This window comes from Bactrocera neohumeralis, chromosome 5 (assembly GCF_024586455.1).
Source record: "Bactrocera neohumeralis isolate Rockhampton chromosome 5, APGP_CSIRO_Bneo_wtdbg2-racon-allhic-juicebox.fasta_v2, whole genome shotgun sequence".
NCBI lineage: Eukaryota > Metazoa > Arthropoda > Insecta > Diptera > Tephritidae > Bactrocera > Bactrocera neohumeralis.
Window position 1 is genome coordinate 37,297,255 of NC_065922.1, and position 21,260 is coordinate 37,318,514.

Genomic DNA, 21,260 nt, shown 5'->3' on the forward strand with positions numbered 1-21,260 from the left:
GGCAAAGCGATATGTATGCGGGTGGCATGCCATTTGTTGAAGTTGAAGCGCTGTTGAGTTGCTGGCCGCCTCGCTTGGCAAACGTCACTGAAATGCAATGCCTAAGCGTTCTCTGGTGGCTGTTTGATAAATGCTCATACCTTTCTGGTTTTGAGGTGTAGATTTGTGTTGGTTTTTGTACCTAGTGCTGGCGTGCATTCAAGCGTTGCCGGTTTTTATGCCCAACGCCTAAAACGCTACAGTGTTTAGTTACAGTGTGAGTAAACTGCTTAGGAGATCGCGTTTGGTAGTGCTCGAAATTGAATTTCCGTTAGGTGACTAGTTGTTTGGAGTGGTGTTCTTTTGCATTCGATCCTTGGGTTTAGATTCAGTCCTTGCTAAGTCTATTACTAAAAAAAGAGATCTTTTTGAAGTTCAGCATTCAGTAGGTCATTTCTTCACTCTCACTAGCATTCTTGTGTGCGTGTCAAAATTTGAAATTTGAGAGTGAAATAGACAGAAAGAGAGAAATAGAGAGGGAAAGAGAGAGATAAATAGAGAGAGAGAGATGGAGAAAGAGATATAAATAGAGAGCTGAGAGAGAGAGATAGAGAGAGAGAGAGAGAGAGAGAAAGAGCTGAGAGAGAGATGGAGTAAGAGAAAGAAAGAGACAGGGCTAAGAGAGAGAGATAGAGAGAAAGAGACAGAGTTGAGAGAGAGAGAGAGAGAGAGCTGAGAGAGAGAAATACTCGTAACATTGTTTCGACCATTTAACCACCAAAGTCGAAGTTTCTAATTACAGGTCATATAGTGATTGAGAATTCATTCGGTAACAATTAGCATCTGTTCGTCATATCAGTGTCAGATTGGCCGAGAACACTCTGCACATTGCATAGAATTGCCGAAATAACAAATATTTGTCTCGTCGGCTTTAGGATGTTCTAGCATATCAGATAGAATCAAACTTCGTACAATCTTTACGACCTATTGTAGTTATATAAACATAAAACCAATGAGCACATACTACGCAGATCCCCTTTTTTGTATATGTTACTCTCAAAACCTCACAACGGAATCGTTGGAAACTGTAAAAATCGATGAGCTTGCAATAAAATACAGTCCTGGGCTCACGAATATCAGCCTATTTATCTAATCTATCCCACTATATAGACCATCCTTGTCCTTGTGGCTAGACATTCATCCACCGGGGTGAATGCCAGGACTAGGAGACGAAGTCTCCCACCACGAATTCCACACCGTATTTGTGCTCCTTTATATGGCCACTGTAGTAATTGCCACAAGGACCTACTCGTCTCAGTCTTTGTCGAGTCCATCAAACTTCTTGGACAGCGGTGATGTCAGCCTTCACTCTTACGAAGACATCAAACACGTGCATGCTCTTAAATCATAATCCTAAACTCGTTTGCAGGGGTCGTCATCTCAATAGGTGAGTGTCTCATCCGAGGCTGTTGTTTCCTTTTCATTGGGGCGTTGTTTACGTGGCGGGACCCAAACGCAGCCGACAACCCTGGGGAGAAATGTTTCGCCTTCTTACTTTAGCTCGCCATCAAATAGATGTTCTTTGGTTACCCAAATAATACTTGGTCTAAGACTGGACGTCGTAAGCTGCTTGAGCCGTATGTAAAAGAATCGTTTCTGGCCACTCTCAAGTATATGGCGCTCAGAGAACTTTCCTCACTTGTGTGAACTTCTACACATGACTCCATCCTCCAGGCAATTGTATTCAATCAAGTATAAATACGCAGCCGCGCCGGTTATGAGGACCCGACATATTGGCAGGTATTAAATTGAACACGACCGTATTTTTTCAAGATCTTTTAAGGGGAACTTTTCTGCAGTAGTCGACTTTATATTTAACGGCATATTAGAGTTTTTCATATAAGTAGGCCTCGAGATCAATATGATATATCGGAAAATACTTATTTCTACTTTAAAAGCCATAAATGGTGAACACTCATGAAGATTTGCAGTTATCTTTACTAAAATAACGTTATATTTTAAAAGCAAACGAGCCGTAAGACTAGTCCGACCGCATGTCTGCCATACTTGGGCTCAAACAGCTGAACTGCACCCAAGCTCATTCAACCGCATAAATTCGGTTTTCCCTAGCCTGTCCTACCAATTTGAATTTTAGTATCAACAAAATGGCTGAAATTTAATAAAATTACGCATATGTGCTCGGCACAGTAACGGTAGTCTGCAGTGGAATTTATGGTCATTGCCGCTGATAACTACAATTCTCTTCGCAATCGGCAAAAAAAAACAAACAAAAGAAGAGCAGAAACTATAAGAAAAGAAGACTGCACAGCAAGAAATTTATGTGCCGTCAAATAATGGAGGCACAAATCTCTCCATACATACATACCTGAGTATGTGTTTGGGATATAAGCGTGTGTGTGTCTGTTTTGTATATATATGTATGTGTGCGTGTGTGTGTGTGTAGTGGAGCATGGCAATACGGTCGGTTTGTTGGCTGACTGGCTATTTGGCACGAGTTATGCGTTGTCATTTGTTTTCTAGATTCATTGCAAATTTTCCTATCCACTTTTTTTTCCCCGACGTTACTACAGCACACACACACACACACTCACACAAACATTGGGTGAGCGCGTAATAAGGAAATTCAGCAACGCTTTTATCTTCTTCATTTTCTTTTGCAGCGCGCATCGCACACATCACTCATTGCAAGTTGAAGGAATGTGAAATGAAGTGTAAGACGATGCGACGCACAGCATGTGATTGCACCGCATCCCACACCCACCGCTCTTCCCGCCCAGCGCACAGCTGCTCTATTTGCCTTTTCTGCGCGCTGACAGGATATTGCCTGGCGCGTTGCATATGCTTGTGTGCGTGTGTGTGTGTGTGTTTTTCTACTATTTCCTCATACTATTGCTTTTGTTTTTGTTTTTATCATTCCTTCCTGGCTCTTTACGCCTCAGTTTGTCAGCACGCCTCTTTGCCTGCCCCTACCGCCCCCCTTGGCCCGCCTCTTGGTTGTTTGTCTACCTGCCTAGTGATGTGGTTGTGTTGTTGTTATTGTTTTTTTTCGGTGTTGATTGCACAAAGCAGCTGTGCAAAAGCAAACCGAATTGGCAAAACAAACGTGCAATGCACACACACACGCACACTCACACACATGTGCTTTTAAAGCAGATCATTAAGCGTAAAAGCTAGTGAGCGAAATTGAGGAATTGCTGTCGAGCTATCGAGTTTTCAAAGCGATTGAAATCGAAAGCGATTGAGGAATGTGCAATGTATGTAGTTGAACCTGTGCGCACACGTGCTGGTATGTGTGCTTTGTTGTGTTCGTATGTGTTTGCGTGTATGTGTGTGCGTAAACGAAATTTAATGTCGGAATTGAAGTCGAAATCGAAAATGCAATGAGTGTCCTTTTAAATTTCGATTAAGTGCGAAATGCGCACAAATTGAATTTGAGAATTTAAAGTATTTTATTAATGAATTTGAGCCTTGCTTTTGTTGTTACAGTAGAGGCCCACTAATCCGGATCAATTAAAACCGGCCCCTATCCGGAATATAAAGAAATCCGGATTACCAAAGACATATCAGAACTATGTATTATGAACAAATATTTATAAATTTCTGTTTGTTTATTATAACAAATAATATACATGTTCCAAAAAAACAAAAAAAAAACTTAAACCAATAAAGCATAAAAGCGAATATAGTGAATAATAAACATGTGATCCGGATTAGAGAATACGGATAGAGAATGTCGGTCCGGATTACAAGGGACATAATAGATATTTTGAGTTTTTTAACCCTGTCCGGATTACAGTGGAATCCGGATTAGCGGGCCTCTACTGTATAGTGATAGAAAACATTTTTCGAATAACTTATAGGATTTTGACAACGGTTCGAAGAGTTATAAATATTAATATAAATATTTGTGGAAAGCATGTGAAATGGCTGCCGGCTGCGTATTATCCGACTGTTATCAGAACTTTTTTTTCAGTTAAATAACATTTTTTAGACAGCGATGGACATTTTTATTATAAAGCCACCAATTTAATCGTACAATCGAAGCAATATTTTCGCTTCGAATCAATATTTCTTTATTTACTAAACTAAAATCCTCGAAATTCGTGTTTATAAAGACTATAATGCAGGCTTTTGACCCAAAGCTTTAATGATCTAAAGAAATCTGCCGAGTATGCTATCATATTCAGCCAACAAAGAAACCCACTATCGTCTAATTTCATTTTAACGATTTGTTCAATATTTTTTGTTCTGAGACTACCTTCTGTGGACGGTATGATCGTTGCCGTTTTAAAGATATTAACGGTTGAAATTTGACTATTTTTGGAAAAATTCTTTATTTCTTATTAATTTTATAACTCAATGAAAAAAAATTATTATGAATAGATTTTTGGAGAGGCTTTCTTAGAGGTGTCTAGGAACCTATTTTTCAGAGTACCAAACGAAAAAAAAAAATTTTTTTTTTGATCCACCCTAATATGCATTGATGTTTGACGATGAATATCTCGTAAACGCTTAACTTAATCGAAATATCATAGTGGACCATTTTTATAGAGCAGTAAATTTCCTACAAAACTATGTATTTCATCATTCATACTAATTTTTTTTCATTGAGTTATAAAATTATTAAGAAATAAAGAATTTTTCCAAAAATAGTCAAATTTCAACCGTTAATATCTTTTAAACGGTTGGGTTTACGAAAAAATCATAAGAGACCATATTTTAGAGCATTCAATTTCCTACAAAACCTAATTAACAAGATATTTTTTCAAGTAGTTGGAAGCGAGATATAAATTTTTCTATCTGATAATAAGAAAAAATAGAAAACCGTTAGGCGGAGGACCTTCCCGTTACAATTAAAAACTCATATTTGGAGAGGCTTTCTTATAGGTGTCTAGGAACCTATTTTTGCGAGTACCAATTGAAAAAAAAAAAATTTTTTTGAATCACCCTAATATATATATTTATATATTTTGAAATATAAAAGATTTCTCAGTCAGTCAGTCCCTTAAGGGGCTATACCAGTGTGACGCATGAAAAATTAGGCGATTTTCGTGAATTTTTTTAAAAGAAAGTACTAGATTGAATGTTTCGACGTTCTATGGACGTAATAAAGTATATTTTTAGCTATATTAAAAATTTTTTTTTTACAAAAATATTGAAAAATAACGGAGTTATGTGCTGTCTGCGGAAGTGCCGAAAAAAAAAGTGCCTTAACTGCTGGCATGATTCCGGTCGATTGAGTAGCTGAAACAAAAAATTCAAAATGTTTATTAAACTTAAATATATTTTCTATACAATGAACTACGATCTTTGAAAAATATCAAAAATTAAGAAAATGGCGTAATTTTGAAAAAAAATTAGTCGAGAAAAACGCGTTTAAAGTTTGCCAACGCTGCCATTCAAAAACTATTCAAGATACGACCTTGCCGATTTCACAGGATATTTTTGAATATATAAACTATCGAAAAAGCAAAAAAAATTTTTTTTTTGAAAGTGTCACACTGGTATAGCCCCTTAAGGAGTTACATGGATTTTCGTCGGGTAAAAACAGCTTTTAATAATTTTTTTCTTATATAAAAAATTACATGTTTTATGTTACAAATATACACTTAACCAAAAAATTCTGAAATTTCGGGGAAAAAAAATTTTAAAACTCTGTCATTGCCATGGCATTTCCAGTGACCCCTCGGAAAAAAGGTGCGCCCGCATTGGTAGGATAACTTCTTACAGGATTATCTAAAATGAAAAAATAAGCGTTTTAGTTAAAACCTTAACTTAGAAATTGGACGAAGGAAAAAAAACTGAAAATTGGATTTTTGGATTTTTGGCAGACAATTTTGGAAAGAAATGAAAATTTCAGTGAAACTTCCGCGAGATTTTTTTTCTTCGTTCAAGTCTTTGAGAATTGTATCTCAAAGACCTTTGTCAAATTTCATGTAGATCGGTTGAGTAGTCTTGCCAATCGACTTCAAAAACAAAATTTCGAGAAAAACACGTTTAAAGACGGCGCACTAAGCCTAGCTAGCCTCGAGCGCACAAGTTCTCAAGGCTGTATTTCCGAAACTATTACTCCCATAAATTTGAAAATTTAGGACAATAGGAGGTGTTGTAGAATTTAAGAAGACAATAAAAAATATCGATTTTTTATAACCCGTAAGCCCATGTAACTATCTCGCTTACATATAATAAGGTCTACTAAAAAGAAATCTACAAATTTTCAATAAATTGAAAGATAGAATGATCTGCGACAAATACACACCGTTTTGTTCGATAAGTTGTTGCCATTTTACAGAAAATTTCATAATGACAGCCTTCTTTCCTGTTGGTAAAGATCTGGCACAGTCGATTTTAGCAAACTTCTCTTGAGGCGAATTTTTCACTAGTTCAGTCATTTGCCATAGATAGGAACAGCAGATATAAATCACTTGGTTTGAGGTTAAGATTATAAGGCGGATGAATAAGAACCTCCCAGCAAAGCTTTCGGAGCTGCCAGTGACCAATACTAGCCGTTTGTGGGCGATGGCTCGATGGTCAAATTGTTCGAACCTGCAGAATTAAGAGTTTGGCAGTAGGGGCACTGCTCAAAGTAGATGATTCCATGCCAATCCTTCCAAATACATGGGAAAGCCTTCCTGACCGTCAATCCTGGCTTAGCCATATCGTAAGCGTCAATAGTGCCAGTCTTATCACAAATACACTCGACGCTATTGACTATTAGACACTCTTCGGCCAACACTGAACGCACAGTTAATGAGTTCAATGCTAGTATCATCGCTCTGCTATCTGAGTAGATGTTCATTTCTCTCAAGGAGGCTGCACTCTAGAGCAGTAAATCTGCTGCCACCTTAATGGCTGCAATCTCGGCTTGAAAGACACTACATCCCATCCACAAAGAAGCTCACTAATCCTCTTCTCCAACGGCTTTTTTCCACCCACAACTCGCTTGTTGGCATATAGGCAGAGAAGGAACTGTCAGAGTTCGGTTTGGCGACGTCATGCTACAAGTGATCAGGCATGAAGACAAAGTGTGTGAGTATATCCGAGTGTTCAGATACTTGTTTTTTTAAGAACCCAGATTCTCTGAGTCTGATAACAACTTTCGTCCCGCGACAAAGAGCGCGAAATCATCTTGCAGCACTCTTTTTCGCAGAAGCTTTTCCATGTGGTCCTCTTTGCCTTTCTTAACTCGGACTTGCATAAGCTCCGTTTTACACAACGCCTAGTCGTCAGTTGACCCACCTGCTACCCACTTTAGCCTTGTTGAATAAATGCCTGCAGTACGCTCTGTTTTCCGAGAGTTCTTGAGTCACCATAGAGGTTTCTCTCTGCTTTTCGGTATTTACAGTGGACAGGTGCTCTCCAGTGCAGTTTTTCATGCCGAGCTGAAGACTTTGACCAATAAGTCTGCCCGATACATATCCAGTTTGTATTCCTTGGGTTTCTAAACGACTTTCTAGGCGGACATTCTCCGACTAGACTAAACCCAATATGCCTATGATCAGAGAAGGTCTGATCTTTAAGGACCGCCTCTTAACACAGTCAATATGTAAAATGTATGAAATGGGATAAATAGCTAAATTGTCCAAATGAGGGGGTTCTATTAAAAATTGTGGAAATAACCACTTCACTTTGTTGTTTTTCACTATAATTTGTGGATGTTGGCTGAAATGATAGTAAAGACTTTTTCCACAAATATTGAAGATCCAAGATTCTATTATAAGAAGAAAATAAGAGCCCGTTTAAAATAAATGAATAGACAAACAAAAAATTTTCAAAATATTTTCGCTGGAATGTTGTTTGCATCTTTATCAAATCAGAAACAGATTTCCAACAAAATTTTGTAGCAAACAAAAATTTATTGTTTAATATTTTACGAAGCCACCTTTGAGCCACCTCTAAGAATCTTATTATTGCCAGAAAATTCTATAAAAGCATGAAATCTGAACTTTCAATTGCTCTCCTGAGGTTTCGTGTTTGTTTGTGCTCGTATGCAGGATGTCGACAGGAGCCGCCACCGAGCCACAGCCACAGGTGTAAGTTTCAAGTTTAATTTATTTTCTTGTTTTCTATTTTTGTGCGTAAAGTGAAGCAACTAAAAAAAATGAAATAATATTAATATTGAAGAAAGCAAGCTTTCTCTTAAAGAACATCAAAAGAGTACAAAGTTTTTGCTTTATGTTACATTTGTGTATACAATTGTGTCAGGCATTGTGAGTTTGTTTTCTCCTACTCAACAACAAACTTCCGAAGAATTTATGCGCTCACAATATGGGTATTAAAATATAGATTTTCCTGCATTACAAGTTATTGCAAGTCTAGCAGAAAGAGGAAAAGCTGGCATATTAGTTTACTTTTCCATTGATGCTTACATTTTTCCTTGAACTCGTTACATGCTTTGCTTGAATGCCAATAGTACTACATGTGGGAGAGCAAGCGAGCTTTGATTGCATTTAATCGATATATTTTCACATGAACGGACTAATTCAAAGATGTCGGTTATAAACTGGGTTACAAACGGGGATAAAAAGAAAATTTATTTGAAAATTCCGTTTGGTTTTATTCTGAGGTCTCAGAGCAAGTAATATATATTGGGGATTACGTTTTGATCCCGTAATTATCTATTCATGTTTCCCCGCTAATTTGTAGAATTTCTATGTCTTTTACTTTGTTCAAATCGAGAAAATTACGAATTCACATTCAATTCGCCATTTCTTGGTATATATATAATTACAATTCATTTGACTTGACAGATTGTCTCTCTGGCTTTAAAATTATCGCATAAATTTGTTTAGCACATAGAAGGAAACTATGTAGAAAGCCAGCTTGGAACCCGGCCCACAACATAACTTCTTATGGGGCTAGGTAAACATCTCGAGACCTTTCAGTTCTCGTCCTTCGCTTCTGTTGCGTTTTTGTAATTTCGAAATAAAGTATTCCCAATCAGCCGAGCAGAACTTCTCTTTCAAGAGACGGAATCCTGATCTATTACCAAAACCATACTGTTAAACATATTGACATCTCCTCCAATTTTGGGCGCCACTTTTCTTTGTAACTGTGCTTTCTTATATCAGGTTTCAATACCAGTGTATCATCTAACACAGCAATTACAGTCTCAACCGCTGTATCTCCTTGAGCTAAATTTGTTGACCTGATGGGTTAAGTTAGTCGTATTAGCCGGCTGTCACGCCATACATACAAGTAGAGCTATTGGTTTTTAGTAAGGTGAAATGAAGGTACAGTGTAATTTAAACTGCGGTATTTTAGCAAACTTTAAACGCGTTTTACTCAAAACACACCTTTTTTAAACTGGCGGACATGATTCCGGTCGACCTACTCAACCGATTTGCTTAATTTATTTGAAATGTTCACAAAACGCCTGGCTATCGTCCCAATAATTTTTTATAATTTATTGCCAATGTTATGCCAAAATTTATGTAAAAAAAAGTGGGGAAAAATTAAAAAAAAAACGTTAATTACTTTTTTATTTATCAACATTTTTTCATGATTTTAGTAGGGACGATAACCATTCACATACTTTTTAGGAATAAATTGGGTTTGTGTGTTTCAGCTGATCCAAACATGAGAAATCGTGTCCACCAGTGAAAAAACGCATCTCATTTACCCAGCCATTTCTCCGACAGATGTCATCAAAAAATTCCGAAAAAATTTGTTTATACACTCCACGATATACCTCATGATATGTGAAAAAAGTTCTATTGGAGAATAAAAATTTCTATGAAAAAAATGTCAAAAAAACAGGCCAGATTACACTACCGACCGCTTAAGAGCGATTTGATATCTAATTTCGATATTTCATATCGTCCTTTGAACTGCGAAGCTTCTAGATATCTAAGACTCTTTCTAGATAAGGCTGCATGTATCGTCGTTACTAATGTCCATCCGTCTCGCATGTGTTGCCTGTAAATTGTGATCTGCCATTAGGCCAACAACCGCCCCGCAGTCCTTTCGAGACCATGCTAGTAAAAACTAAGCGTGTGTTTTTCATTGAGCTTATAAGTACCACATCTATTAATTTGGGTTTAAAACATTCTCTCCAGCCATACGCAAAATTGAGTGTAAATTTCTGTGGGTGTATACCGACTATATTGCCCGGCTGTTTCCAATTATCTTATTTTAAATGGGCTTCTATTAACTACAAAGGTTTAATGTTTTTGTAAGTACGGTGCCGCCTATGAAGTCTTCTCCAGATCGCGACAAATTTCAGGTGATTTCTCGAACAGATCATTTTTCTAGTGATGTTAGCTCCTTAGTTCTCTTTTTCCATAAACAAATGATTCTTGATATTTCTTTACTTCCTAAAGTAACCATGTAAAGCTGAAAAGTTTCGTCATCCTAAATTGGCGTAACCATGTAAAGGATATTCCAATGAAAAGTTTTGTCAGAATCTGGGCGGGTACTCGTCTCTGATCCAAGTGACAGAAAAGTTTTCTTGCTGTTTAGCAACTTTTGTTTATCGGAAAATATCTATGAAAGTTTATTTTCTCTCGGTTCTAAATGGAAAGCCTCTTACGAAATATAACAGAATCGTTTTAGAATTTTGGTTTTTGCACATATATCGAATATATATATTTTTTAGAATACCCTCCGACAATTTGTAGCAGATTCGGCGAATAGTTTTGGGGATTTGAGCGTATTTGTAAGATTTTTTTAACTTAGTCTTAGGTGAGATGGCTGATCAAAGATCGCACGTAGTCTACTATATGTAGTCCTTTGTGAGGCCATGAAAAAGAAGAACTCTTGTGTTCGAACTATAAATTAGCAAAACGCTTAGTAGCCAATAAAAATTTGCACAAGCGTTTAATTTCCATTTTTGCCAGCTCAGTGGGATGCCAGAAGGTATACGCCCCAAAGGTTTAAGTCTTGACCTCCCAAACGAGGAACAGTCAAGAATGAAGTGCTCATCCATTTCCTTCCAAACAGCTTCTGCAGATAGCATCTGGTGGGATTCCCAGCCTTACTGCGTGGACGCCAATAAGGCAATGGTTCATTAAAAGCCCTAAAATTAGGGAAATGCTGGCTTTACTAAAAGCAAAGAGATCACTAGATCTCTTGCGATTGACCTTGGGATAAAGGCTTTTGCGACAGTGCATGTGGCCCAGCGCTGGCCAAGCTTCCGCGAAGCCTAGCTATGTAGTAGTATTCTTCGGAGGATAGGGTGGCACTGATACGTTCCCATTCCACCGATAGCGGTTCTAGGGTGCCTTTTCTGTCTAGCTCATTAGCTTTACAGTTTCCTGCGATTCCGCTGTGACCTGGCACCCATACCAGTCTTATCACAAAGAAATTTGATGCTATTGAAAGCGAGGTTAGGCTCTCTTTGACCAGCCCTGAACGCACTGATAATGAGTTCTAGTACCGCCGCACTGCTTTCTATCCACTTAGAACATCATCAAACTTCACATCTCTGTAGGAGCCGGCAACCTCGGCTTGCAACCTTTACACGATTTTATCTTGAAAGGCTGTTTTCAGAATCGATGAGGAAACATTCGCCAAAACGGCTGGACCGGTTGACTTGAATTTTTCACACATCCTTTGTAGATATATTTGTTAGGTAATGATCGAAGAGGTAAGATTTTTTGTAATATTGATTCCTTAAGCCATTGTGAAGTGTTAATTCTTCGGGAAGCCGCCACTTGGTCGAAAATCAAAATTTTGACTAATCCTTTGATCATTAGCATTATCCGTCTATGGCATAAGCAACGTATTTACAATAACAAATAATAGAGATAAATCGGTAACAATTTTTACACATGCAAACTAAAATAATTATATTCCAATCAAGCGTAATCGAAAGAAAAACTTATTTTAATCATAACTGCACATTTCCTTCATTTTTAATACTTATTTATTAGTTATTATTTTTAACGCCCATCGCCTGTGCGAACTTGATGGCCGGAAGTACACTCAATATAAAACTAATAGCAATTTCTTCCGCTTCCTTTTCATTTCATACGTGCACACATCCGCCTACCAACAACGATATCTGCTGCTGCTGCTGCTGCCATCTGCCAACTCCCCCTCACATTCCGCATAACGGCATAAACGAAAAAAAAAATTGTATAGATGTGGCCAGGAGACACGTGTCATACCACGTATACTGCAATTACGCTCGCATTGGATGAAATCGGAGAAGGAATCGATGCGACTAATGGAGGCGGGCATCACCAAGGAGGTGATGAACGGTGCAATAGCGCAATTTTGTCTCGAAATCATCGCTAAACATGGCGAACCAGCGCCTCGTCTATGCAATAAGGATCCGCTGACGCTAAAGATGGGCTCCTACGTGATAGAACTATTTCCAAATGTAATTATCGTTCGTTGTCGTTTGGCACATCTGACACGAACATACTTTGTAACTCTACTACACTCGACATGTCACTTAACCGTATACCGTCGCTTCTCTTCCTCTCTTTTATTTTATTTTTTTTTCGTATCTCTTTTATCTCACTTTTCTTTTGGCTTGTCAACCGCTTGGCGTGGGCGTCGCTACATGTTGCAACATAATTTCGCTTTTAGGCGAAGTTCCTGTTTATGGTAAGAGATGGGCGCGCCACAGTGCATTCAATCATCTCGCGCCATGTGACGATAACCGGCTTCGATTTGACCAGCTATCGGCAGTGTATGCGGAAGTGGAACTTCGCCATCGAAGTGATGCACAACCAATGCAAGGAGATCGGCAAGGAGCGCTGCATGATGGTAAGTCCATATGTCTATGTGCATTTGTGTGTGAATTGATATTTTTCCCGGCGAAACCCTACTATATAACGTACATTGTGGGAGGAACGCTTGCGTGCTCTCAAGTGCTTACAAATGGCGTAGGTTTGGCGCGGCAACTTCAGTCATTGATTGATTGAAACGTGTAGCATATTGACAAATACGTCGAGTTCGCGTTCGTGCAACGAACAACTGCAAAAAAGCTACCTTCAAAACGAACTGACAGTGCGACGTGTCAAAAAAAATCTAGCGAAAAATCAAATTGTAAAACTCAACCGTTATTTGCGCTTTGTTGCCGCAATTCACTAGCTGATTTTGGTGATTTCACATTTCATTTTTTTCGATTTCATTTTAAAGTTTACATTTTAATTTTCAATTCACATTTTCCATTTGATTGATGACTTAATGGTTTAGTCGGTTGTGAATGCAAATGCGAATTGCTTCAACCGCATTTATCATTTCGTTTGCGAGTTCGTTAGTAAAAAACCATTGTATTTTTCACATATCATTTGATCGCTTAATTGAATTAAAATTCAAATTGTCCACTTTTTCGCCACGTTTTTATGTTTGCTTTCCACCTCGTGTCAATAGTTTACATTTCTTTCTTTTTTCAGGTTTACTATGAACAATTGGTTCTGCATCCCGAGGAGTGGATGCGAAAAATATTGAAATTCCTGGATGTTCCATGGAATGATGCGGTTTTGCATCACGAGGAGTTCATCAATAAGCCAAATGGTGTGCCGCTCTCCAAGTAAGTCTGAGTCACATATGTATGCTTCGATATTAATATTTACTATAACAATATTTGGGACCACTTAAAACTTCAAGGGTGATCCATCCGAGGTTCCCTACTTTTTTAAAGAAAAAGTACTGAAACTTCAAATTGAATGAGGAATGTTTATTATCGTGCGAAAGAACATTCTTTGGCAGTTATTTTTTTAAGATTATCCCTTTCAAATGTTAGACGCGGCTACGTCTCAGATAGTCCATCCGTTGAGCACAATTTCGATGACTCGTTCGAGCATTTCGACTAGGAACTGGTGAACGATGACTGATATCTGCTAAATTGAAGCGGGATTGTGCGTATAGACTTTAGACTTGGCATATCCCCACAGGAAAAAGTATGATGAGACGGTATGATATCACACGATCTGGGTGGCCAATCGACCGGCCCAAAACGTGAAATTATCTGCGCACCGAAGTGTTCTCTCAATAAATCCATTGATTGATGTGATTTGTGGGAAGTGGCGACGGCTTGTTGAAACCAAATATCGGCGAGATCACGAGCTTAAATTTCAGTCATCAAAGTGTTGGTTATCATGACGTGACATCGGTCGTCATTGACGGTTACGTTCACACCGGCATCACTTTTGAAGGAATATGTACCGATGATTCCACCAGCCCACAAACCACACCAAAGCGTTGTTTTTTCTGGATAAAGTGGCAGCTCTTCAGGTTGCTCTTCGTTCCAAGTGACACAATTTTGCTTGCTTACATACCCATTAAGACAACTATGAATAAAATTTGACTCGAAAACGTCGGATTTTCTTGGAACTTTTCAAGAGCCCATAGAGCAAAACGATGTCGCTTGGGAACGCTGAGCGACTTCAGTTCTTGCACAAGCTGTATTTTGTACACTTTCGATTGAAGATCTCAACGTAAAATGAGCCAAGTTCTTCCATACGTCAGTCCGAGTTGCTGCGAATGGCGCCGAATCGACTCTTCACGGTATTCGTGTACACTCACAGCTCAACTGCTATATTTTCTTCACTGCGTGCTGGAGGTGGTCTAAGTTTTTTGCCTCTTATGCTCCACGGGGAAGCAAAGAGACGCTATAGGTTAGGTTAGGTTATACTGCCCCGCCGACACGCTAAACATAGACCGATTTTTAGTAATGTCAGATGAAGATTCAGCTTAATTTGAGCTGAACGTCAAAGCTTTTTGCGAACTTTAAGAGCGACTTGGGTAGTAGGTGTTCTAGCGTCTCTGTAATGCTTACTTTGCTGCCGTACCCATAATATCCCAAAGCGGGACCCACAATAAATAGATATTAAGATTATTCTGCGGTGATATCTTTCCGAAGAACTTCGACAATTAGAATGTCAAGACTTGTACCTTTATCTTGGGCTCTAATCGAAAAATCTGAACCTCTATAACTGGCTTTCTGAAGTCAAAAAGCTCACTACATCTTCGATGAAAATTATAGGACATTGCTGTTCTGTTGTTGAACGCTCTCTTTCACGAAGAAGGCCGCACGTCAGAGTTATACAAGGAGTGTTCCAAAGTAAACAGGACCTTTTGAATCTAGCGCCCCTGTTGTCCAGTGAGAATTTCATGACATTTTATCGATTGCAAGTGAAGTTATTGTCTTTTAAATATCAGTATGTTTGTGTTATCGGTGCGAAAATGAGCTTCGAACAAAGAGCCAACATTAAATTTTGTTTTGAAATTGGTAAAACTTTTACCGAAACGTTTCAATTGATGAAACAAGTTTATGGCGATGATTGCCTATCCCGTAGCAGAGTGCACGAGTGGTTTCAACGTTTTCAAAGAGGTCGTGAGGACATAAATGACGATCAACATGTGGGCCAATCAAAATCCGTGATCACCGGAAATTCCATTGAAACTGTGCGTGAATTCATCAACAATCAGAAATGGAATTGAACATCTCCAAAACATCGATTTATCGCATTTTGACCGAACATTTGCGCTTACGAAAGGTGTGTGCATGGTTTGTTCCGCACAAATTGACTGACAACCAAAAATTGCTCAGAATCCAACATTCGATCGACGCTTGTGAGCGATTATTTGACCAAAAATCAAATTTTAACCATTAACCACTCACCGTATTCCTCTGATATGGCACCGTGCGACTTCTTCCTTTTCGGAAAAATGCATTTGCCCATGAAAGGAAACCGTAATGCAGACGTAGAGGCCATTCAAAAGGCTCGCACCGGCATACTGGCGGCCATACCGGCCAACGAGCTAAAACACTCGTTCGACATGCTTTTGAACCTTGCAAAAAGCTGTATTGAAGCAGAACGAGACTCTTTTGAATAAAATAAATTAATTTTGCCGAAATAACCATTTGTTCTGTTTCCTGTCCTGTAACGCACTATTTTGAATAAAATAAATTGATTCTTTCGAATGGCCGATTTTTCTGGGCTGGCCTACGATCTACTTATATTAATATTCTCGGGAAATAGTAGTTGATGTTTGTCTGTTAGTCTCTCTGCATGTACGCGAACTAGTTCCTCAGTTTTTGAGATGTCGATCTGAAATTTTGCACCCGTCCTTGTTTTTACCCAGAAGCTGCTCATTTGTCCGAACAGCCGATATCAGTTTACTATAGCATATATGTAGCTGTCATCTAAAGTGATTTTATAACTTTTTATGCTATGAAAAAAGCACCAGTGGGGGGCATTGGTTTTGTTTGTTAAAAATTTTGTTATTTGTTTCTCACTTGCAGAGTTCGCCTGAATGTATACTTCAAAAAAATTTAGACAGTTAAACCCCTTCTTCTTTTTATACATTATAAAATATTTTTCAAAAACTTGAAGTAGATTCGGCAAATGGTTTCGGGGATATGAGCGTTTTTGTAAGAGTTTATAAAATTATACCATTTCTTTCTCACTTATAAATTTCGCCTAAATGTATATTTCAGAAAAATTTAAGCAGTTAATACTTCAATCTTTTTTGATGTGAATTTCGTGGATTATGAAGGGGAAGCCAAGTTTAGAAATTTAAATAGTATCGTTAATTTTTTATTTTATATTTCAATAATTTGGAAATTTTTCAAAATTTACTTTATTTTCGTTTTATTATCGTGACTAGTTAGAGCGAACGACGAAACTTTAAGCGGTTTTTTTCACGAATCCATCTTTGTGGGTGCAGTCGTCACAATATCTCAAGTTCTAATCAGCCAATATACTTGGCGTGAATAATTCTTAAATTTCTCAAAGAAAAAAAACAAAACATGAAAATTTATACATTGTAATAGTTCGCTGGCTAGGTCATGTTGTCCGGATGGATGAAAACACTCCAGCTCTGAAAGTATTCGACGCAGTACCCGCCGGGGAAGCAGAGGAAGAGGAAGACCTCCACTCCGTTGGAAGGACCAAGTGGAGAAGGACCTGGCTTCGCTTGGAATATCCAATTGGCGCCAGCGAAAAGAAGAAACGACTGGCGCGCTGTTGCTAACTCGGCTATAATCGCGTAAGCGGTGTCTACGCCAATTAAGAAGAAGAAGAATAGTTCTAAAAAATTCGAGAAAATGAGAAAATTAGTTTATGAAAATTTTCAGTATACGAATTTAAAGTAAAAAAATATATATTGTTTTTTTACTTGCCAAAAAAACAACTCGAAATACGTGGCTCTACACTAAAATACCCAAAAGTTCGTCAATTGTTTTAGAATAAATAACTTATTAGTGTTTTATCATTACATAAACGCACTAGGAGCTCGAAGAATTCATATTTTCTTCAATCAATTCGTTAATTACATATGTATATATGACTACATAACTATATAATAATATCATCATTATTTACTGCCATTATTCTAATTTCTTACAGAGTGGAGCGCTCCTCGGATCAGGTTATTAAACCGGTGAATTTGGAAGCACTCTCCAAATGGGTAGGCAATATACCTGAAAATGTGGTACGTGATATGGCCGACATTGCGCCCATGTTATCGGTGCTCGGTTATGATCCCTATGCGAATCCGCCGGATTATGGTAAGCCAGATGCTTGGGTACAGGATAATACTTTTAAGGTATGTGCGCCACAGTCCTTTCGTCAAACTTGTCCTCTTTACTTTTTGTGTGTTTTTAGTTTTTTTGCTACGTGTTTTATAAAATTATCCAATAATTCGTTCAGTATTGATTTTGTTTAAAAGTTTTCATCCGTTTTGTAGCACTCATTTTACGCATTTTGAACCACCTATTTTAGCTCCCATCAAAAGAAATCTTAAAAAAAAAATATTGGCAGAAAAAAGTATAGATTAAAAAAAAAAAAAAAAACATAAATTGAAGGTTCGTTTGAGCACTTGCTGATAGACTTGTCTCCTGTCTGACAACACAGCTCGTCTCTGAGTTGAATGACAGCGTTAAGCGTGCGCTCCGTGCTCGCACTGCGCTCTGCCATTTGTCAATTTATTATTATTTGTGATTCGTGATAGCGAATTGCACACAGACTCCTTAATTCGTTTATTTATTTACTCACATTCTACTATATAATTACATACTTACATATATTTTTGGTTTATTTCCAGTCCATTAAATATGAATATACGTATTCTGAATAAAATTACACATAAACACCCACCCGCACACATATCTACTAAACTACCCGTAATTCCTCAAGTATATAACCAGTAAGAATAACTGATTGCTCACAAGTTACAAACATATGTACAATAATACAATAATTTCCATTTCAAACACTTGCCACTGCATTTGTGTGTGTGTGTGTATGTGTAAGGATGTGCTTAGCGCTATATTTTCCAAGTCTTTGATGATAGACTTCATGTATATTTCAGACATATTTACTGCATGGAAATGAACTAACACCCCTTCCCACTCATACACACACACACACACACGTATGCTCGCACACATCCAGTCACATGTTCATACCACAATCATTCCCATTCTCAGCATTCAACATTCAGTAGTATTATTTTGCGAATAAAGCCGCTTTCTATAGGCTGACGCTTAGTGGCAGCTCGAGTTAATCGAAAATTTGACACACCCACACATACTCATTAAATATTTATGTGCCGGTTTGTGGCTGGAAAAGGCGCGCATCAAAATGTCTGTCAGGGCTTTGTTTTAGCTTGATTTGATCAATTATTTTGCTCGTAAATTTGATAACCAGCCAGTTGTGGTTGCAGTTTGGTTGTTGTACTTGTGGTTAGATAATAGCATGAATACTAGAAGAATCGAAATTTCCATGTACATAAGTAAGGCGGTATATAAGTTAACAACTAAAGAAATTGGTCACCAGCATGGCTCGTCCTTTAAGTAACGTCATTTTACTTTAATATACTTAAATGCTTTAATTGAGATAGTTTTACAGGGTTACGAGAGTCTAGAGGCCTAAAAAGGCCAAACGTTGAGAATTTATACGGAGAGTGAGGAGAAGGGAATTGCTTTATTAAAAATATACTTGAGAGTATTAAAAATCTATTTGTCCTTTGTAAACTGTCGACTATTCTACTAACTGAGTAATGCTTCTAGGACCCTAAATGGATTTTGTTTTTAATTCTAGAGTTGCCTCACCCCTTAAGCTAATATTTGCTATTCGTAATCTATGTATTAAGGAAAAGGTTTAGATATCTCTATTGATTCATTCCTATGACCGACTAATGGCAGTGGAACAAATTTTCGTATAGTTGCTACTATTTTCTATACAAATTACAAAAAGAAAACCAACAAAACTTATATGTAATATCGCATATATTATCTAAAAATGTCAGTAAAATTTGAATTTACTCGAGGGCATCGAATAACATTAGTACAATCAGGCTCTTGACACTGTGGAAACACTTAGTTTTTCGTCCCAGTATACCGAGTCCTCACATGGTTAGAACCACAATTCTAAATGCCTCTTCAAACTCCTCTAATCTAAAAATTCCGGTTTCATGAAATTACTCAGTCAAAATACTGAACTTTACACTAACAAATCGTCGAAAACTCGTTGAAATATGCGGCACACAAACTTTGATTTCTAAAACAAAAAACTCGTTCTTTAAAATTATAAAAAAAAAATCAAAATACCACATGATAAACTTTTAACCGTTAAGAGACCAAATTGTGGAGTGATTTTGTTATAGCAGTCTTATATATAGGCAACAATTGAGAAAGGGCGTGGCATCGCGTACTTTCAGTTGAAACTTCTTGTTGTCTCATACATTTTTGGAATAAGTAAAAATAAAATTGGCGCCAAATATATCAAAATTAATTAAAGTTAAGAATTGTTTTGACTAATTTTTCTTCTGCTTTATTGGCTTTATTGGCGTTGACTAATTCTACTCTTTTTATTTTCATAGTACCAATTGCTTTGTCTTTCTGCACCATTCTTTTATTCTCTTCATATGTTTTATTAAATAAAATTTTGTGTTTTTTTCTTTTGTTACTTATATTTCTGTAGTCTGTAAAAACCCTCAAAAGTAAAAAAAAATCTATTTACTAATTTTTGTACAATTTTATACTTTGCAACATGTTGCTACAGAGTTGTACGTATCATCTAAAACTAGTCGAGATAGATATAGGGTTATATAAACATAAATGATCAGTATGACGAGAAAAGTTGAAACTGGGTGACTGTCTGTCCGTCCATCCGTGCAAGCCGTAACTTGAGTAAAAATTGAGATATCTCAATGAAACTTGATACGCGCGGGTTTCTTATTATAAAAAAGGTTGCGAGTTCCTAGATGGGCGTAATTGAACCACTGCTACGCCCACAAATCGTCATTAACCGAAAACACATAAAGTGCCATAACTAAGCATTAAATTAAGATATAAAACTGTTATTTGGCACAGGGGATCGCGGTAGCAAGGGGCACCTGTGTGCTAAAGTTCTGAAAAAGTGGTCATATCCTCGCCTTCTAATAGGTTTGATGTGTATATCTCATAGACTACCAAAACTGCAATGCCAAATTCTCTTAGGACAATTCTTATAAGAACTCTTATACCGACAATGTGAAAATGGATGAAATCGGAAGATAACTCCACTCACTCTGCATATAACGGTACCGCTCAAAACTAATAAAAACGCAATAAATCAACAATTAATTACGCCAGAGACATTAAATTTTAGCTCCGAGATGGTATAAGAGGTCTTTATGAAAACCGGTGTGAAAATTGTACGATGGCTGTACGTGGGCGAGAGTCCTGTGCTGACAATAGCTATTCCGTGCATCAAAAATGGGTTGAATCGGGTCAATACTGCTCTGATCCCCCATATATCTAATATAAAGATTTTCGAATCTCCTGGTGACTTTCTATTGCATATATCGGACAATATTTGAGCTATCTCAATGAAAATTACAGAACATGTTTTACTCTTATAGTTTATTTTTGCGCCAATAAGAGATATAATAGCGTGCGAAACTTGACCTAGCCCTCATATTTCTAGAATTTTCAAACATCCGGCTGACTTTGCTCCATATGAGTGGTGATTGTATGTAAGGTACCTTAATAAAACTCAGGGAACATTTATTTAGTATGTGCCATGGCAAACGGGTCGATATTACCTTAACTCCCATATACCACATACAAGGTCTGTCGCAAAAGAAACAGGACTGTTAAAAAAAAAACAACAAAAAATTAATATTTTTCAAAAGTTATATTTTTTTATTCAAAGTAGTTTCCTTGTGCTTCGATACAGCGTTTAGCCTGGTCAATTAGCATTTCAAATGAGTGTTTAAGGTCATCTTTCGGAATGCTCTTGAGAATATCATGGGCAAATGAAGTTTTCCAAATAGGTAAAAATCACAAGGTGCCAGATAGGTGAGTAGGGTGA

General features: G+C 37.5%; 1 protein-coding gene across 3 annotated transcripts in view; it reads left to right on the forward strand.

The window, feature by feature from the left end:
* The window catches only part of LOC126759651 (protein-tyrosine sulfotransferase), a 243,184-nt gene that overhangs the window by 24,956 nt on the left and 196,968 nt on the right, over positions 1-21,260 (forward strand). For 2 of the 3 annotated variants that reach the window (XR_007667036.1, XM_050474616.1), the window contains exons 3-6: positions 12,085-12,325; positions 12,538-12,717; positions 13,350-13,486; positions 17,310-17,508. Coding sequence is in view for 2 of the 3 variants with exons in the window: in XM_050474616.1 (XP_050330573.1) it covers positions 12,085-12,325; positions 12,538-12,717; positions 13,350-13,486; positions 17,310-17,508 (757 nt within the window). In the remaining variant the exon portion in view is untranslated. The remainder of the gene's footprint in view (positions 1-12,084; positions 12,326-12,537; positions 12,718-13,349; positions 13,487-17,309; positions 17,509-21,260) is intronic. The other variant, XM_050474617.1, reaches the window with a different exon arrangement.